Here is a 21571-nt window from a genome sequence, read left to right on the forward strand (position 1 = left end):
ATGTCTCAGAGCTGGTCTCTTTGTCTTCCTGCTCTCAGAGTGAGCTGAACAGGAGCCATTAGGAGCTGAAGAAATGTTAAAGAAACTGATTCATCCTCTCTGGAGTTGTGAATGCTCCATCCCTGGCAGTGTTCAAGGCCAGGCTGAACAGAGCCTTGGGTGACATGGTTTAGTGTAAGGCGTCCCTGCCCATGGCAGGAGGGTTGGAACTGGATGATCTTAAGGTCCTTTCCAACTCTAACTATTCTATGATTCTATCAGTTAGAGATATCTTTCTGCAGACCAGTGTCTTAACAGTTTAACTCTGTGGTCCACCCCCAACATAGCTTCCTCTAGAACTATTTAACTGCTAAGGAGCAACCACTATGCCTCTTTGCCAAGAAGTCTGGCCAGGAGAAAACACCCTGAGGAAACCACCAGGCAACAGTGAGCATCATGGGCGCAAGAGGTACAAACTTGGGAGTCAGAACAGTGGAGAACCCTCCCTATATTGGGTTATCAAGCAGAGCATGCTTGCCACTCAGGATGGTCTATTAGATTTCTTTTGTTGCAGGTTTGTATATCTGTCCTCTCAAGTGGCCTGCGCTTTGAAAGAAAGAACTGGGATTGTGATTGTGACCTGACCTTGGAGAGTAGCCATGAAGATATGGGAAAGGGAAGACCTTTCACCACTCTACTCACACATCACAACAAGGGTCAGTTTCAGTCTGCTTCCAAACCTTATATTCTTGGCTGAAAGAGATGAACCAAGTGCACAACAGAGTCTGATTACTGCCTATGTATGCAATAGAAGCATGATGCTGGTTTGGATTCTCTCGCATGTGCAATTCAAGCTCTATCTTCCAACATTTTATGCCTGGGATAGTTGGTGGAGAAACACAATCTGTTCGTTTCAGTAAAACTCCTCTATATTGCTAGCTACGAATACAGGACAGCAAGAAAGGACACCAAACAACCTCAGCCCCAGCCATGAAATAAAAAGAAACCATTTTCTATTTTATAAAATCTTTTATAACTGGAAGCTGATGTGAGGGAAGGAGACTGTTCCTTGTGTGTAGTCTGAGATGTAGATTTAAACTAGTTACCAGACAGGTATAAAATATTATCATGGACATTCAGAAAGTTTGCTTTATTATGACAGAATGAATTTTCACTCTGATTCAACCTTCCCATGGTATTTTTATTACATCCCACTCTTTTTCATATGAAAGGCATTTCATTGAGAAAATGATAGAGAGGAGATGCTCTGTTTCGTAATGAGTTACTAAAATCCCAAGAGAAACAAATAAAACAAAGACTAGAAGTTCAGAAATGCAAAATGAACCTTTATAAACTAATTGGTGAATTAACACACTAGGAGGAAAAAAAACACAAACCCTTTTCTCAACTGACTTCAAAAATAAAAACAGCCAAGATGAACACTAAGAATAAAAAAAAAAAAAAAAAAAAAAGAGAAGAGAAGGAAAAGAACTGTAAAAGTGAAGTAATTCCAACTACCAGCAACTGTAAGGAAAAAAATCTCCATTCCAGGACTTCTTGAGCCTAACATCCTGTTATACCCAGTTCAGAAAAGCTTTCAGGGATCTCTCAACAGATATCAGTCCCAAGCTTACCTTCCATTAAAATCAGTGTGATTGGGCCATCTGTTTAATTACTTTACAGCACTGGTACCACCGTAATTAAAATATTTCAATGAACAATAAATACTAAAGAGGAAATGACAGCTAAGCTAAGAATAACACAGAAAATATCAGTTCTAGTAGTTTAATAGCTGCAAGACAGTTTGGCATCTTGGCTAAAAGGAGGAAGCCCAACAAAGGGAACATTATACAAAACAGCAATTTACTTTTCAGGAATTTTCCAGTTCTTTGCTGTTGCTGAAATTATGCCTTTAGAATTAATCCTTTCTTGAGCACTTGGCCTTCAAAGAGACTGCAGTGAAATCATTGGTTTGAATCTTCACCCATTAAAAGCAATTTTATGTTGTCATAACTTCACAGGATTCAAATGAGTTACAGCACCATGAAATTACTATAACATAATTATTTATTGCCATAGAAATAATTACTGCTGGAAAAATATTGCATGAGGGTCACACAGAGACAGTAACAAGCTAACAGACCCAATTTTATGAGATCTAGGCTATTTATCCACCTCCTTTGATTAACACCAGAAGAAAGTGAGCACATGAACGAAGCATCCATAAAAAATGGCAATTTAGGTAATTGTGCTACATTATTACAGACAACATTGGGGTCTTCTACAGAATAAGCACTGCATGACCTTTCCAGGCTGCATCAAATGCCTTTGCTGCACTAGTCTTCCTAATAGCTTTTCTCAGAAATACCACCTCTCTGCATCAGCCTCCTGACTTCCATGTGTGAGACAACTAGATCACTTCTGAACTGCTGGCTGACATCAAGACATGGCTGTGGGTCTCCACTGCTAAATGCAAAGTTGTCTACAGAACACAATAAAACCACGGAGCTTTCTTCTCCTTGAATTGTACAATGGTCCCTGTCCCTTGTGATCAGGAATGCAGGAAGAGGAGGCACATACCACTCACACATACAGCATCTAGCTCCAAGTCACCTCAACCTGGCTATGACCAAGATTAGACAGCATAGTGCAAAAATCCAAATCTCCATCAGGCTTCAGGTCTTTATTAACCTGGGGTGAAGAACTGACACCAGGCATGGGGAATTTAGGTGGGGAAGTTCAAATACAGTCAAAAAGAAGACATTAAAAACATTAAAAATGAGCTACCATGCAGAAGGCATCACACCATTATACAGTAGAAAAATTAATATATTTACCTTCGTATTTCAGCACAACTTAATTAAAAATTAGAAAACTATTGTTCTGATTAGAAGGTTATTAATCTAATGATAATATTGTGTAAAACTTTATTTTAATAAAATTACTTCATTTTCAAGATTTTAGAAAAAAAAAAAATTGCCCAAAATCTACAGTAACTTCATTGGAATTACTTCTATACATAAAGTTATGCCAATGCTTAAGCTCCTAATAATAAGTTCAAATACACACTTTGCTATAGGATTACTTTTTTTACAGCAAGCTCTCAGGTTAATGCCAGAAATCTAAACAAGGTCCAGATTTCTCTGAAGTTCAGGTTACATTAACATATCCAAAAAAGGATCATGAATATGTAAAACTTGTTCAAATGAAACCAAAAAGTCATATTTAATAATAAACTGCTGCTGTAGACAGTAACCCAGTATTATGCTATCAAAAACGTTCCATCGCCTGACTAATAATGAAACAAAAATCTCCCCAAGGAGACAGGGAAAAGGACTTAGAGGTTTAACTGCACACATGAATATGGATTTGTTTTTACTGATTCCTAGATAGACTGTAAGTACTTTCATTTGCTCTACCAGAAGCAGAATAAGGTTGATTAAATTTTGGTATTATTCTTTACCTTTTCCTTATCTCACCAGTTTCTACAGGCATTGTTCTACATTCAGTATTAAATTCCCTTGTAGCTGTCTCTTGTATTCATTAATTAGTTAGAAAGCAATTTTAGCTAATTGCATTAGATGGCATACTAATTATGTACCGTTTAACCACCATCTAATTTTAAAAGTATTAGCAAACAGACTAATCGGCAGTGCTGGACACAAATGACAATTCCTCCTATCAAAGGCATTAAACATCCATAGTGCGTGGGTCTCAGTTACTCATCTAGTATTTCTTAACCCTAAGCTAGCAGATGGAAGGATACTCCACCCTATCTCTGACTTCTCCTCTGACTGGCACAGCCATATGGGTCTCCAGAAATGTAGAATACAAGTGACGTAAACCATAATAAATCAACCTGGGAAACATAACCATTATGGAATGGAAACTCTTAAAACAAATGTAAACCATGTTTATTTTACCTTACCCTTTGACCTTGAGCTCCATCTCTTCCAGGTGAACCTGATGCTCCTGGGACACCCTAAGCAATATAAAGGTAGAGCAAATGGTGAGATCAAGTTAACAGAATCCAACTAAACCATTTTCCAGCAAAACTGTATGACATGCTTTTGGATAAAGGGAACTAGGGAGTTCAATAAAGAAGAGATTCAGTAAAGAAGTCATTTCCGTGAAATGAGAGAGGTTTAAACACACTGTTAAAGTGCACAGCCTTCATACCTCACTACTGCCCTACTAAGAACACTGACAATCAAGTCAGGCTTCATATTTCACTAAGCTGAAAAGAGCTTGATTTCCTACATTATTCCAGTGTCATGTCAGTGTAACTCCACTGCATGGCATCAATACCTTAACCTAATAATACGACTGCTATTTCTCTCTCTCTCTTGTTGCTAAAATGGAGTCTGTTACCGTATTGGCTGAAGTCAGTGCAACAATATCAAAGTGGAAATACCTGCCTGAGCAGGACTACAAGTTACATCCAGCAGTTTGCTGATGTTCAGATGAAACGTCACTCTCTGGTTCATGAGAGCTTCAGAGCAACACTCTGGGACCATTACTGCAGGCTTCACAAGGCTAACAAAACTGATTTATGATGAAAGACTGTATGAGTTCACTATCTGTTGTACCTATGAACATGTGTGGCACTTGGTAACAACCAACAAATACTAGAGGGGTATAATTAGAGGAAGAGGAGCATCTAAAAAGGAAAGGTGCAAATGACCCTGAAGAGCAGCAATTAATTGGAATGTAATCTCCAGACTGAATACTGAACACCAAACCAAGATTCACTGACTACTACAGCTTTTTAAGATGCCAATCTTGTGAAAGATGGCATCAAAAAGATTATGTGCCTGATCTTTTGTCGTGGTTTAAACCCAGTCAGGTAATTCGTTCGCTCACTTCCCCGCCTTTCTTCCTAGATAATTCCAGGAGAAATTTAATGGGTTTAAAGTGAAAACAAGCAGATTATGATTATTCAGTCTGTAAGCAGAAATCTAAACGTAGGTATTTTTTGAGTCTGTATAGACACTATTTCAGAGTTAAACAGGGTCAGAAAGTAACAATGATTTTGTCACTGCACACTAACACACCCTAAATTCCTGCTCATTCTAAACTTCCATTCAAATTTAAAGCAACAACATGCTTCTCAGCAGTTTTGAATGTGTGCCCTAAATTCACAATGATGTCAATTCAACGTTCAAACTTAGTAAGTGACAGGTTAAACAGTAACTTAGGGAATACCTGCAGGCCAGGAAAACCAAGATCTCCCTTCTCTCCCTTTTCACCTGGTGGCCCCTGCAAATTAAGAACATAGGAAACCAACTATATGATTAGTTTACTGGTTTTAATAGTTCCTTTCAGCTTCTTTAGAAAAAAAACAAAGAAACAAGCAACCAGGATAGAAAACAGACTATTTTTCCTGCTGAAAGCAAACCTATGGACTTATTTGCAAAATGGCAAGCTGAGAATTTACAAATATAGAAAATAAAACTAATTTTTCCTGCTGAAAGCAAACCTATGGACTTATTTGCAAAATGGCAAGCTGAGAATTTACAAATATAGAAAATAAAACTAATTTTAAAAGACTTCAGAATTAACCTGATAAAATTGGAGCCATTACATTATGAAAGAAAGTAGTTATTTTCTTCTCAAAGGAATCTGTTTCTCTTCAGCCATCAGAAGTGTTTCCTATAATGATGAAACTAATGGATTTCTATGGAAACTAGACATGTTTCTACAGTGCATATGCAGGACAAAGATATACTTTTCTAGATAATAAACTAATTTTAATTACAGTTTATGCAGGAAAATTATTTCTGGATGAAATAACTATTCTTATAATTATTCTGTTTTATTCCCTCACGGCAACATGGTCATGAATATACAGTTCTGGTCAGCCACTTCATTATATTGTACAAGCAGTATCATATAGACAAGATAAAAAGAAGAAAGTGAATGATAATGTAGTAAATAAAAGGTTTATCAGAAAATATATATATTTGCTACCTTTCAAATATGCATCTACTACCTTTCAAGGCTTGTGTGCACCCATCTACTGGAAATACGTATGAAAGAAGACTAGTTCATTACTCTAGCAATGTGTCTTTATGATGAAATACTGCAAACTCCAGATGTAATCACCACCTCTGATGATAGATTCTGTAAAGTAGTTAATGCCATTGCTTAATTTTGGCAGCTAATTTGGTTTTCTTGTTTGGGTATACCTTTCAAGTTAGAACTGATCTGCGATGAGCTATGCCACAACCAGGAAAAGATAAAAGATTAACATTTTGGTTTGATGCCATGTTACAGCCCCCACTGCAGTTTTTTTTCACCTGTCTTCAGGCTTCAAGGATATCCTGGGTCATATTCAGCCTGTGATCAGTTTCCTGCAGCTTACTAAAAGTTCAGATACAAATTAAAACGGGAATGTTGTCATTGAATGCATGTCCACTGAAGGTTAAACCCAAATCTGTGATTTCACCTGAAATATTGAAATTCAGATTCTGATCAGGACACCAAAACATATTTCAGTCTAGTCTAAAATATGTCCAAAATGCGATAGGAAAGAACACTATTGATTTTATAAGACTCACTGGAAGCCCTTGAATTGAAAGTCCACTGGGTCCCTGTGGTCCTGGAGGTCCTTGTGGTCCAGGAACACCAATTTCACCTCGAGGTCCATCTGGTCCCTAAAGAAGCACAGGACATAAGTTAAACTCTTATCATATGGACAAAGGCAGCTTCTAGTTGAAGAATTAAATAACAATAGACTCAAAAGCATCTGAAATATGAGTTAACATTTGATTGAGAAGTTACAGTTCAATTTAAAACTGCCTGCTTCCTTTATAAAGGAAGATTTTATGCTGTGAAAGCAGCATTCTGAATTTTATATATTTTATCAAGGAACAAACAGGACAAGCAATTGTTATGAAAAGAGAAAGGCCAAATGCCAATGGCATTTCACTGTGTTTTTTCCTCAGTGACATCAGAAACAACCTGGAATTCATTTGAAGGCTTACATGCAGCAGGATAAATCAAGAACCTCTGCATCTGTCAACTGTAAAGTGCTGTACAAGGTACCTTTGGACCTGGATCACCACGATGACCTTTGGCACCTCTGACACCTGGACCACCCTGTGGAGCACAAGCACAGGATTTGCTGAAAATCAAAACTCTCAAATGAACAAAAACGAAATCCAGAGAAGCCCAAACAGTTTTTTGTTGCTCCCGAATCAGTGTTCAAGAATCAGTGAATATCCTGTCAGTATCTTTCACTGGAGCAATTAAACTGAGAACATACTTAATGTGACCATACACAGGAACAGAGTTAAACACAGATGGGACTACATTTTAGAGCCAAGAATGCACATCACGCAAGCATGAAAATAACATTGAAAGCTACAGCAGGGATAGAAATGTATACATGTGGTTATGCGTTTCTTTCCAGTTGCTAAAACCTCCTGCACATCTGTCTGTTCTTACCAAAGTCACTACATTGTTCTAATTTTCCAAGAAGGCCAACAGCATCCTGGCCTGTATCAGAAATAGTGTGTCCAGCAGCGCCAGGGCAGTGATCAACCCCTGTACTCAGCACTGATGAGGCTGCACCTCAAATCTTGTGTTCATTTCTAGCCCCTCACTACAAGAAAGATATTGAGTTGGTAGAGCAGGTCTAGAGAAGGGCAACAAAGATGGTGAAGGGCTGGAGCACAAGTGTGATGGGGAAGAGCTGAGGGACCTGGGAGGGTTTAGTCTGGAGAAGAGAAGGCTCAAGGGGACCTTATTGCTCTCTACAACTGCCTGAAAGCAGGATGGAGTGAGGTGGGGGTTGGTCTCTTCTTCCAAGTAACAAAGAATAGGATGAGAGGAAACAGCCTCAAATTATGTCAGGGGAGGTTTACGTGGAATATTATGAAAAATTTATTTCCCAAAAGGGTTATCAAGCATTGGAACAGGCTGTCTAGGGAAGTGATGGGGTCACCATCCCTGGAGGTATTTAAAAGACTTGTATTACTTTGAGACATGGGTTAGTGGTGGACTTGGCAATCTGAGGGTTAACAGATGGACTTGATGATCTTAAAGGTCTTTTCCAACTTAAATGATTCTATAAGTCTATGATTCCAATGACTCAAGAATATTTTTCAGTAATAATATCTCTAGGTTCTACTAGGCTTACCAGTTTAATTTAGAGCTCCTCTTAGGTGCAGCAGTTGTACCTTTTGCCCACTTTTCTCTTTTTTGCTTTCTTTAGCAGTGCCTTTATCTGTTAATCGTATATTAACCAACTGTTGCTTTTCCTATTAGTATCATCAGAGATATTGGAGTTGCATATATCTGTGGATGGGTGCCATGAATGTGTTTTGTATACACAGGCTGCATGTGCTTTGTCCTCAAAGACAGCATAAATAAAGATTTTTTTTTCACTTTTTTTTTTTTTTTCCAAATCAATTTCCCTCTCCCCTCAATCTCCTTGCTTAACCTCTTGGGATATGAGCTTTACAGGGGTTCTGCCCTTCTTTGTACTCCAAAAGGACCTTGTACAACTAGGCGCCATAACTGAATAGCATTCTTTGGGGCTATAATATGTACTTATATAAATAACATATTAAAAACATAAAAATAGAGAATATGCTTATTACATGCATATGTAGTATTTATGAGACTTTAAATAGGAATGTCAATAACAAAAATGTTTGGAAGTGCCAGAGTGCTCTTGCTCTTCAGTGAAGGTATCATCACATAGTCTTCATATGTAGGCTTACAGAGCAGTTTTCTGCTCTCTGTCCGAGCTCCTTTAGTCTCCTCACTTCCATCCGACAGCTCTCTGGCCATGACCCATCACATTATGGTCTGCTCCGACCCTAAAATCTCATCCCACGCTCTCCACAGAGCTGTGTTTCAGTTGCCAGTTCCCAAATTCCAGGTCATTGCATTTCTGCATTCCAGCCTAGTAGCTCCCTCTGCTCTTTTTCCTGCCTCTGCCTTTCTCCTACCTCTCAGATTAAAAATTCCTATGCAAATACTCAGCAGCATAACTGCAACTTTTTCACATTAACAAAATCACACCATTTTCTCCCATTTTCTTCTAGAAACAGTTCACATTTCTACTGAGTAAGAAAGTATACTTAAAAATAGCCTGATGCTGAGCCATTAAATCATGTTTTAAGATTCACGCTGAATTTGGTACACTTATCCATATTTTGAACCATTCATTTTTGCTTAGTGAAAGCACAAGTTCTAGAAAGGCTTTAAGATTAAAACATCACAAAAGCCTCCCTCATTTTTCTTGTAAACTTGTTTTGGTGGTTATTCTGCAGCACTCTTAAGCTTGTGTGACTAATTTCAAACTTTTCACTTCTTTGGATTCTACTTCTAGCCAAGAATTCCTGTTATGCTTTTTTCTCTTATTTTAAATAACTTCTTAATAGCCAGAGTTCTCCCCCAGAAACACTTATCAAGTCACCTCTTTATTTCTTTGTAATAGTTAAAACTATGAAGCACTGAAAGCTTTTCTTTGCGATTAAGCTTTTGCAGTCCTCCAATGTTTTTCACCCCCTGCTTCACCTTCTCCAGTGCTGCAGCTCTCCTTTCAAAGCAGGGATCAGGTTTGGGTGATATCTTAATTTTACTTTGCGTGGGGGCCTTCAGACAGCATGACCAAAATCTGGCAAAGATGAAGCCATAAAAACAGTATCCTGAAATGAAGACTACCAGATAATCTTAACTCTAAATGATACTGTGGCTTACCAAAATGACCCACTTCCTAAAAGAGCTTAAGAAAAATATTTCCAGAGTTACTATCCCAAACAAATGGAAGCCTTTTATTTGGTGTCCTTTTTAGTTTAGTGTCTAAAACTGGCTACACAGTAGAATCCTGATCTCTTAAACAGAAAAATCCTTGGCTTTGGGAAAAGTCACGTGACATTTTAATGACTTGGAGCAGTACTGACCAGACATAGCACATGTGACTTCCTGACTTTTGGTTGGCACGGAGATGAACACTGACATTATTCTTCTGCTCTGCTTTTTGCTAAACCTCTGACTTCTTTCCAGGGCTACACCACATAACTGTCTGGCAGAAAAGCGTCACTTAGAAGGAGCTGAGTTGCAGAATCACATACTCGCCTGCCTAAGCAGTGATTTTCTTCTTGATTTTAAGCCTTCTCTTGCATGGCACTGTGCTACTCAAAACACTGCTAATCCTAAATGTAATAAATAGAAGTACATTATTTTACTGCTGGGTAAGATTTAGCAGTTCCTGATCTGTATGTTTTGAACTATAGTAACACACATCCTTCCAGTCAAATAATTTTAAAATATTTTTCATTTTACTGTGACATGTGGCCAAACTACTCAAATTCAGTTGCATTTTTGTGTGAAATAGCCCACTGTTTTTTTTACAGAACACAAATTGGACACCTGTATTCAGAAATGAAAACCTTAATCCATGTTTGATTTATAACCTACATTCAAATAGGAGAACAGAGTAAATTTTCCTAGTTCAAGATACACTTCTTCAGTGAATTTTCTCCTGAGTTCCTCTTCAGGCTTTTGTACTAGAGCTTGAAGAACAGTTTTTGCAGAAACACTAACCTCTGAGTTGTTAGCAGGATAAAGGTCTGCAAGGACCGTGCACATAAAATACGCTTGTTCAACAACAAGCTAATTTTGTTGTTGAATGTGTATCTCAAGTAATTTGCATACTTTTAACCTTTTCAGAAACTCGTTTTCCTTTACGTTCTTCACTGGCGCTTTCTCTTCAAAACAGGCTCTGACAGCATCCAGGTTACATGCTTACAGTATGAGCAGAGAAACACCCAGTTCAGCCTTGTTCACAAGAAGGCCCCATTTCAAGCTAACTTAGCAAGCAGCTAAGTTAGGTACCTCTTCTGGGTACCCCTCTGCCTCTAGGAGGCTCTGAACAATCAGTACTTTCAGTTGTACTTGCTAATAAATATTGTACCTAGGTAGGGTTTTTAAGACAGAAAAGTCTTCTTCCATCATTTATCATACAAGTAGCATTGTCATACTCCAGATCTTTAATTCATCAGAGTACTGTAAATCTCCAAGCTATATTTAATGCACGTGTGCTAGAGTAGACAGACAGTGGGTGATTTAAGTAATAATAAATGGCACTAACTAGGGCATCTACTAATACTACAGACAGATTCAAAGTCTAAAGATTACCCTAACTGCTTCAGGTCTCAATTAAACCATTGAGAATTTGACTGACTTATTGGGTGAGAAGGTTTTTTACCGCTTATTACTTTGCAACTTTGCTATGAATTGAGTGTTATCTCTTTCCCAATAGTTTAAAAACTAATTTACCATATTAGTTATACAATGACAGTATATTCACGTCTTGTAATAAAGGTGGCCACTTTTTGCTACAGTTGACTACAAACCTGAGTAAAACCTTACCGGTGGTCCAGGAGGTCCAAGGGGACCCTTACTAGCTTCTGAACAGGAACAAGCATGAGGAAGGGCAGGGCAATTTTCTTCATCTCTCTAAGGAAAGATGAAGACAGGAAGAGAATGATGTCCAAAACTTTGATTCAGAAGTTAAGAATTTTATGAATCTAAGACACAGTACTATGTGGACACCTCAAAAGCACCTACTTGATTTAGAAACAAGCATCTCAATGACTGTCAAGCAGACTTTTTTGGAAACTTTTAACCATCCTTTTCCATTTGAACATTTGTCTCAATAAAATGGGAAGTAAAAGATAAATTCTACAATTATTGAAAGAAGTTTCTTACCAAGCCCGGAAGCTCACAGCATTTGTCTCGATTGGCCCATGAGGTAGCACAAACGATGTCAAACATCTGTAACTGCAACTGTTTCAAAACAAGGGTGATGTACAAAGCGACTGTCAGTTGTAAGATCAGTGCAAAATGGAGCTATCAGCAAGAAAAGCTACCTTGATTCAAGCATTCAGGTTAGACAGAAGACGAGCTTTGAGCCGGTAGCCACAAATACACAAATAACAAAAGCCATTTTTTCTACTAAACGTATGTGTTCTAACCAACTTGTCCAAACTATCAGACACTAAATGGATCGAGCAAGCTGTTCAAGGCTAAATGCTGTAGGCATTTGTTGGATTGTTCCCACCTCCTTGATTAAATTCCTAATTTTACCCAATGGTGCCTCCTGACACCTTTTTCTAGCAAAGGAGGCATTAAGAGTAAGGCGAAAGAGAGCTCAGCTTCTCAAAACTGTAATTCCTCTTAACCCGGTGGTCTGGTGCTCAGCTTTTATCTGGGACAAGGTCTCTGTAGTGCATTACTTACACTGGAGCTGAGCCACAAATAATATTTATCATTTTCACTAGTTTTATTTTACTTTAGAATGTGCCCTCTCTTACCCATATTATCCCCAGGCAACGATAGTTTAAGGATGGTGAAAAGCTTGCTCAACACATGACAACATTGGGCAGAAAATTCCCATCACAGGTCTGGGAACATGGTTTGGGCAAGAATTTAATCTACAAGAACACACACATTTGGTAAAAATAATGGCTGCTAGGTACTCAGAAACAATATACTGAATAGGACTCAGTGGTAAAACCACTTGTCTCCTTTACAGCCTTGAACTGAACAAAGGGGTCTAGAGACATGAAGCTTTCTTCTGTTACTATTTCTACTCTTTTTCCATGCCTTATTTATGTGCATATTGAACAGAGAGGGAAATGGAACAGAACATCCCATTAAATTAACCCCACATGTTAAAAAAATTGAGGAACTGCTAGAGATAGAACTCTCTTTGGGTATGCTCCCATTATTATTTTCAGTGGCATTATTCTAACACTAGGACAAAGGAATGAATTTTCTTAAAACTTCATTGCTTCTAAAGCTGTTAAAATGAACTACATACGTGCACCTTCAGCTTTGCCTCATTTTTTCCCTACATACAGGCAACTGTTACATTTTAAATGAATACTTTCATATATATTCTTCTTAGCTGCCAGCAGATTCACTGGTTTGTAGATATACTGTACTACAGATGCTGATGCACATGAGCTGTATCCATATTAAACAGCTTAGGCAGCTGAAGTGCAGCATGAAGGCAACTTTTGGCCCCTTGGCTTGCCTCCACAAAGGTCTATCCTGAGTTCAGCAAGTCTGTGTCTCTTACTGTATCAAATGCAGGCTGGCTCCACGTGGAGCTGCTTAGATGCCTCTTTACTACACATCCCAAAGGTACTAATTCTGGAAGGACCAATTAGCTGGAGCACAGGGTATTTGAACACGCATGAACATAGTGCTCTGTGACTCAGAATGCCTCTGGGCATTTGCATGATGCTACACTTAAGCAAACAAGACATCCCAGGAAAGGTTGTGCAGAAGGAAACTTGAGTTCAGAAGTAAGTTGTATTGCCAGTTTTTTCCATAACCCAGTTCGTCCCAAGCTATTCTGTTATCTTGAACAACAGAAGGTTAACAGTAATAGCTAAAATTATGCAGTCCTACATAGGCATATATATGCATCCATTTTTCTGGATTAGGCAACCTAGAGAACCATAGTGACAAAGCTTGTTAGTGTAAAATACAGGGCAAATAGGCATTCTCTGAATTGCTGTATTCACCATCCAAATGTTGAATGACTCAGTATTCTTATGTTACTATGTGGGTTGCTCTGACTCAAGCTAAATAACTAAACAAAGCTTTCTTTGCTACCGTTAAACATTTATTCATAATTCCCCGTATTCATAGTGATTTTGCTTTCTAAGTATCCAGCCCTGCAGCAGAACCAATAAGATGGAAAAGTCTGCCTGTCCTCTGATCAGGCTACAGTTCTGCAAAGATTTCTCAAGAGCAAACCACATTAGACATTACTTTTTTAATAGTACATGGAGATAAACAAGTTAAATTTAAATGAAAAAGAAACTTCAGTAAAAAGAAGGTTTGTGAATTGTAAATAAGCAATGTTTTAAAGCTTGACCTTTCATTATATCCTACTGAAGGAATAAAGAACATTAGTTGCTGCATGTCACAGTCAGGTTTCATTGCTCTAGCTGGCTGGAGTGCCCAATCCAGAGACACCGCACTATTAAAGGGATGTTAAAGGGCACAGCACCTTCAGCCTAATCCTCTTTTTATCTTATCTATCTCTGTTTCTGCCTGCTCATTGAACTGTTGCACACCATACACATCGATTGGGAAAAAAAACAAACTCTGATACAATTATATTCCCAGAAACTAAAATGTTTTGCAAAATTCAAGCGATTGCACTGGATTCTGACAATGTTAAACTCTTCCATGTGAATTCAGAACAAAACATCCACAATTTTGTTCCAAAATAATCGCCTGCCTGTTTCTATTTTAGGTAATAAGGATCTCTAATACTAAGATTAAAGTAGTCCATGAAAATATAGCTAATGAAAAAAGACCTTTACAGAGCTATCAACAAATTCCAATTTTCATATAAATTCAAAACAATTTTTCAGAATGTTCTGCAAAAAGGAATTTTTGCTGTTTCGTGCCTTTATGAGCCTCTTAAAGCTATGAGGAGACTGTCATGGACTAAATCCCAGAATTCTATTTCGCACGGTGGCACAAGTGATATGTAATGAAGCACAAGGGTGTAAGTCATACTCCTATCATACAGTCTACTATTTTCCAGTGACTTTCAGACCACGGATTTCCTGCCCCAGATTTAACAACCAATATTTCCCTTTTATTCATTTATCCAGGCTTTCCTACAATCCATATAAGTATTGAGTACCCATAAAATCCTGTGACTAGAAGCTGAACTGATCTATCTACCTCTTGTGAGAAGAATCTCTAGCTTGCCTCCTACCAGCTTCCTTTGATGTCCTCTAATTTTTGGAACAGAAGAAACCAAGTCATTCATGCTTAAATGTGACTATGCACACAAGTTCCACTCAATAGGAAAAAAATGAGCAGAATGGAAACTTTAAAGAATGGCATTTGGGCGCTTTCTTGACTTGCTTGTGATTTGGTATATGTGGCAGTACTCGAAGGCAGCGAAGCAGTACTATGGGGCAAAGGATTTTCATGTTCAGCTACACATTAGTAGTCTTACGTCAATTTCACAGTTCATTTGAACAAGACCAAATTTTTCAGTGAGTGGGCAGTCCAACTTATCTTTTATAGATTCCTGGGTTCTAACAAAAGACACCATGTCTTTCCACTTCTTTACAAAGCCTTCTCTAATTCCAAGATTTCCTAAGCCTGCCTTTTTCTGTTTCGGTTGGAATGTGACTACAAAGGTTTCTCTGTGTAATTGTCTTTACAGGCTTCATATAATTATTATCCATAAGTTTGAGCCCTCAAGGCTCTATTTTTTGTACACAGAGATATATTCTGAGGGCTTATTTATTACTAAACCAGAATATTTCCATATAGTAACAAATAAATACAATTTTGAAACTTCATTCCCATTCCAATCAAGCCTTCAGTTCAAGGTTCACATTCTTTGGCAACCTCATTCTAGGGTCAAGAAAGTTCAAAGAAAATTAGCAAACCATACTACATGGCAAAGAAACCTTGATAAGATCATCACCAGCCTGGAAATTCTTCTTGAACAACTAAGTCTATGAGAAAAATCCAAACAAACTTTCTTAATGACAACGGAAACAAAATCAAAAGGCTCCCATAGGTTGCCATGCAAACAGGATGATCAATTACTGCTTCTAGGAAAGTAATTTTAGAGGAATGAAAGAATATTTAATCTTGGGGAAGATCTTTCATATTTAAAATATTTTAGAATATAAAAAGAAGTAGATATACTAAGAGAGAGGCTTTGCGGATCATCTGTGTCAATCTAGTTCAATTATTTAATAAACAGATAGTGACCTAGAAGGCAAACTTTGTTAGAGTAACAGAGAATGAATAAGAGACATGTGGAACAATTATCACTCAAACCAAAGTTTAAATGATTCCAGGCAAGGGAGCTATACATTGTATTACTCTATGTAATGAAGTTTTGAACACAAGCAATATCTGAATGTATTGACTGTGTTCATATATGCGTTCGAGAATAACATTTGAACAATGATGATCTAGTGATTTCCTTTTAAAATAATCAAAAACAGATTTTACCCAAGTTGAGAACTACTACAGGCTTTTGCAGAATTTCTGAAATGCTGGAGCTTTGCTGTTTCAAAAACAAGTTCACTGTGCTTCAACTTCAAACTAACTGCAAAGATCCCAAACTTGTTTTTAGGATATTTTAGATGGTTTGAAGAGTCGTTCTTGTTCTACTCACCGGTGCAGAGTTGTCTCTTGGTCCTCTGGATCTGACCATTCTCCCAAGCACTTCTATGCCATCAGAACTAATATTTCCTGCTGCATTAATGGTCTTCTCTCCCACTTCCTTGCAGTCAATAATTATTTTGGCTGTAGTCTTGCTGATAACAACATGCAACTAAGCAAAAGAAAAGATGCTTTAACATACAAAGGAGCACATAGGATACATTAAATTCCTGGGGAAAATGGGGGAGGGGGAAGGGACATTTTTGAAATAAGTTCCAAATTCCATGTTTGCCAATAAAACTCAGAAAATAATCCATAGCAAGTCATCCAGATGACCTCTAGAGGTCTCTTTCAACCTGAATTATTCTATGACTCTAACCTTTTAATGAGTGTAGTTAATTTTTCTGTTCATGGAACATCTGTATACAAAGCAACACCTCACATATTTTTTCCAGCAAGAAAATAATTTATCCTTCACAAAAAACCTATACAATTTCATACCACCCAGATCCCAAAGAGCCCTTGACTTATGTGGTCAGTAATAATTCCCAGGCCTTGTATGATCCTACTATATAACATAGGATTTCATCAATGCATCTTTTATAGCCACTTGCAAAAGCCAAAACTAAGCAATAAAATTTATTCTGCAAATTATGCATTAACCACACAGCAAAATCTTTCACCACGGAGCTTTTATACTGAAAGAAACCAAATCACATCAAACACAGTGCAGAAAAACAGAGAGGAGCAACAGAGTTACTTCCTAAAGCCTTCACTCGCACTCTCTTGTCCATATATTCCTCCAAAGCACAAACTAAGAGAGTCAGAATTAGACCCCAGCCCTGACCTACTCTCCTTTTCTTGGCCTGTCAATTCAGAAGGAAGTATGGAAAAGTTAAGGTCTGTAAATGTCATCCCTCAACCCACTGTCTCTTTTTTTTTTTTTGTTTAGGTAAGATACAAACATCAGGAATAAAAGTGAACAACAAATCACCTTCTGCAACAAGTATGGGCTATAATCCCAGCACTACTTCATCTACTTTAAGGAAGAATGTGTAAGTTCTCTAAGAGCCAAGAAAAGTTCAACATGGCATAGCCCTTGAAATATGTTTTAAGATAACAATTCTGGTCAAAAAAAAGATAATTTTTTTTTGCTGGACATTTTCTTCCCATTATGAGTGACATTTCTAATCCAAGCCTTAAAAGGAAAAGCAAATTTATTTCCAAATTACTTTTCAAGACAAGTATTTTTTATCAAGTCTAAAGTACAGGCACAAAGCACAGGATGAACATTGATCACATCAGCTTCATCAGAGAAACTATGACTTGTTTAATGTTAATTCAATATTGCAAAGAAATTTGGACAATCTGGTAGATGATTATGAATATGCAAAATATATTTCTTTTGGCAGTGGTTGACCACATGAAAGAAGATTTTTAAGCATGAAAAACTCCTAAACCTTTATTCAGAGTGCTCTTTTTGTGATTGTTACCATTACTAACCTTATGAAAACTCCCATAAAATATCTTCCTTATTTCAGGACCTTCAAAAGTCACAGTTTGAAAATCTCCTTTGTAGTCATAGTTGAAGAAAGTCAGAGTTTTACCACCATCTGTGTGTGAATAAAAATAAGGGCTCTGTGTTAGACAAAGGAAAAGCCTGTACATTATTTGAAAGGGTCGATTTTGTGTTTAATGAAGACAACCAAAGATGTTATATCAAATTGTATCAAATCTATCAAACAGTAAAACACATTCGTAAGTGGTATATTGACCTGAAAGTAACAAGCTATCCCAGAGAAATGCTCTTTCCTGGTTTGACAGGAAGGTTGGACCAATAGTTGGGAGTCTACTTCACCCCTGTCTACCTGATCCTACTCTCCCACTAGTTCTCCATGGGATTTGGACAGGAAAAGCATGCATGGATCCTCAAGCTAGCTAAGTGCCTAATTCCCACCTATTTAAAAGTGACATACCTAAAAAATTCTAGGAAAGATAGAAAGATGAGTACTAATACACTTCTTTTAAAATTGGCAGCTATGAAGAACAGCTATCTTAGAATCTACATCTTCTCAACTGTAAATATGGAAACCTTCTAAATCATAGTCCTTATTTTACAGTTGTAGAAGTCAAATCAGATAGAAATGAAGAGTCATCAAGAGCTCAAGTCTCTAGCTCTGCTATCCACCAGACTGCATTGCCTCTGCATATACAATCAGGTCAGTACCACTGGTGTATATCAGAATAGATTCTACTAGAACCAGATTGACATCAGCGGAAATTTTAAAAGCAAATTAGTACCTCCCTTGCATCATTTTACATCTGTTACAGCTCTTTGGATTTCAGTATCATTCCTCCCAGTTGAGAGCATTGTACTCAAACTTTGACTCTAACTCCAAATTAAACTCAGCTAAATTGAATCCAAAAAACATCCACTGTAAACTATCACTATCCAGATTCAGGTAGTTGCTCTGGCAGCAGATTAAAACAGTGGAATATACAAAGAATAATATTAGAGACAGAATGAATAAGTCATGCAGCTGAAGACAAAGTCACTGATAAAACATAAAATACCTACTATCTAAAATAACTCCAACCAGTGGCTCATATCCTTCATTTAAAATCTCCCAAAGAGCAAATGGCTCCTGAGGCGTGTCAGGGAGTATGCGAAAGAGAAACGTAATGGTGTAATCAGAAGGGAGACCTTCAGGATGCAAATACCTGTAAGAGAAGTAATGTCTTTTAAACTGAAACAAACATTAAATCTGATGATTTACTCACCAGATATTCACTCAAGATGCTTTCTACTACTCTGTAAATTTCTTTGAAAATCAAGACCTAAGCGGTATGAAAAAGTGTTTGCAAAATCTACTCAACTTGATCAGTATCGAAAGAATTCTCATGAACAAAGGGGATTTTTCCTCCTGAAATTTACAAAATTGCCCTTAACTATTAATTTTTAAAAAAATTTGCAGATCAGATCAGAGTTCCATTTGAAATAAAGCTGAAATTAATTATACTAAAAGCTTTTAAAAACCAGTTGCCACTTGCAAGACGCATTTTCGGGTTTGACAGACAATGAAAACAGAAGTTGCTTGGAAGACCAGTCTCAATAGACATGTCCTTTGTCATTAAACCATCACTGATGGATTAAAATTAGGAGTGATAGAGACTGTAACAGGAACCTTTCAATATAATAGGGAATGTAATTTGTACATTTCAAAGTTAATATAGAAGAAAGTGAAGACAAAAGAGATCACACAATTCAGAAACATAATTTAGAATTTTTTCCAAAGACAGGAAGTTTATGACATAAAAGAGGCATGCTATTTTATGCCATTTCCTAAAATTTGTCATTTAGTACTTGCAGTTTAATTTAACCTTTCATTGTTAAAACCCAAAGTAGGCGATATGGATGAGGGCCTGAAATGACTGACTAGCCTGATTCCTTAAAATTATGGTAAAGGGATCTGAAAGAAGCCTGAAGTGGTTATTTAATCAATTTCTTTTCCTCCCAGATATGATCCATTCCTTCTAAAGTATTTCTGGCACATATAAAATACATAGATATGAATCATGCGAGCAAATGAGTTAAATGTGATATATAAGCAATATATTCTGCACAGAATCTGTAGATGATCAAATGTGATATTAGACTGCACATTTCCCATTGAGAAAAGAGAGGGAACTCAGTAAGTGTAAGAAAAAAGGCATACAATATATCCATTGTAAAAAGAATGAAAGCAAAGTCAATAAGCTGGGTGGGACAAACACAGAGGATAACATTAATGACATTCAGTGCACAGATGTGATGACAAAAACAAGCACTATTATTCAGACATACCTGTAGATCATTAAGAGAAAGGTATTCTCTGAACCATGAAAGGAAGTAAAAGCCTAATGAAGCAGTAAGATTGGGCTGGGGTGGCAACTAGAAAAGACATGTAAATGCAGCAGATCCAGTTAGAAAGAAGCAGAAAGGGAAAAAGAAGTGAGAAACGTTAATCCTTGGAAATTCCAGCCCATCTAGACCCAGGAGGAAACTAAACGCGAAGAATGTGAAACAGGTCCAAGTACAGCCTCATCTGGGACATGACAGGATAATCACACAAAAAAGACTAAAATCTAATATAAGCCTTAAAAGTAATTTCTTTCTTTCTTATTTATCTCAGCTAAAGAATACTTTTTGTTGTATCTTCCCATATTTAATCCTTCAGGGCCACTACTTCTCTCTGGTGCCACTTACTACAAAGTGGGGGACTGGACTGAGAGGGACCAAACACAGTATACACACTGTTCATAGAAGAAATGGATAATTTCTATCACTTCCTCTCTGAGGAATGGCTGTAAAAGTTCAAAGGGAGGTTTCTTCATCACCCCCTCCATTTCTCTCCCAGGACACAGCCTTTGTAACTGAACTATGTCCTGCCTACCAGGAAGGTACTAGATCAGGCTCACACAGACTCATTTCATCATAAGGAGATAATCTTCCTCTACAATCAATGAATGGACATAGACTGAAGTAAAAGTGACCTGCTAAAGCAGGTTCTTGCTCTGACCCCTGCTTCAAAGACATTCTGAACTCTCTCAGACTTCAACCTGCATTCCAGAGGCACCTTTCACAAAGTACTACGTGCTGGAATCTGCCCAGACACACGCCTGCATGAAATTCCTAGGTGCTAAACTGGCACAAGCCTGAAACTGGCTCATGTGGGAAACCGGAAAGAGCCAGTGGGCTTACTTAGTGTTACCCACAACTGCTATTTTTGAATGAAACTGACTGAAGACTCAGGACACCAAACACTCTGGCATCTCTGCTCTTCTGACATGAAAATATTGGTCCCTGAAATGAATACTTGCCTGCACTGGACAATTATTCTCATGTGTTTTATGAATATGATTCTATGATTCTAATATATATACATTAATACATACTTGGTAGGCTGGGATACCAGGGCATCCTTGTGCAGTCTGTAACATGGGTAAACATTAAATGTACCAGGTTCCATTGAAACGCCTTCCACAGCTGAAAACTCCTTTTCAACCAAACCAAACATTTCCATCATTTTAAATCCTGGAAGGTATCAAAATATACACTCTATTAATTTAAATTAATGCTGCATTAGAGGAAATAAGAAAAGAGGAAAAATCCAGTTGCATCAGATTCATTTACCATCTGTTTAACAGCTGGTTTTGAAAAGGGAAATTTATTGCCTAATATTGTGAAAATTAGGTAATGAAAATTATTCCATAAATCAGGAACAAATATGAACACAAAAATACTGTACCTGCAAAATTGTTGCCATCTTTAATTACCAGTGGGCAGGCTGGAAAAGAAGTAAAGATATATTTAAGGATACAAGAGACGTCCAACTGGGTCAGAGCAATGATCCAGTCAGCCCAGGAC

At 37.5% G+C, this 21571-nt stretch overlaps 1 protein-coding gene across 3 annotated transcripts in view; it reads right to left on the reverse strand.

Annotated features, from left to right (window-relative positions):
- Positions 1-21571, reverse strand: part of COL14A1 (collagen type XIV alpha 1 chain) — a 117301-nt gene that overhangs the window by 20686 nt on the left and 75044 nt on the right. For 2 of the 3 annotated variants that reach the window (XM_061447802.1, XM_061447803.1), the window contains 11 exons: positions 21453-21491; positions 21100-21238; positions 18743-18885; positions 17668-17777; positions 16178-16336; positions 11707-11784; positions 11368-11454; positions 7027-7080; positions 6540-6635; positions 5185-5238; positions 3908-3961 (listed from right to left, as the gene is read on the reverse strand). In XM_061447802.1, coding sequence (XP_061303786.1) covers positions 3908-3961; positions 5185-5238; positions 6540-6635; positions 7027-7080; positions 11368-11454; positions 11707-11784; positions 16178-16336; positions 17668-17777; positions 18743-18885; positions 21100-21238; positions 21453-21491 — 1013 coding nt within the window. Of the gene's footprint in view, positions 1-3907; positions 3962-5184; positions 5239-6539; positions 6636-7026; positions 7081-11367; positions 11455-11706; positions 11785-16177; positions 16337-17667; positions 17778-18742; positions 18886-20004; positions 20096-21099; positions 21239-21452; positions 21492-21571 lie in introns of those variants that run through there. The other variant, XM_061447805.1, reaches the window with a different exon arrangement.

Source organism: Pezoporus flaviventris, unplaced genomic scaffold (genome assembly GCF_033815535.1).
Source record: "Pezoporus flaviventris isolate CSIRO_AGI_PZ_B2104156 unplaced genomic scaffold, CSIRO_AGI_Pfla_v1 ptg000007l, whole genome shotgun sequence".
NCBI lineage: Eukaryota > Metazoa > Chordata > Aves > Psittaciformes > Psittacidae > Pezoporus > Pezoporus flaviventris.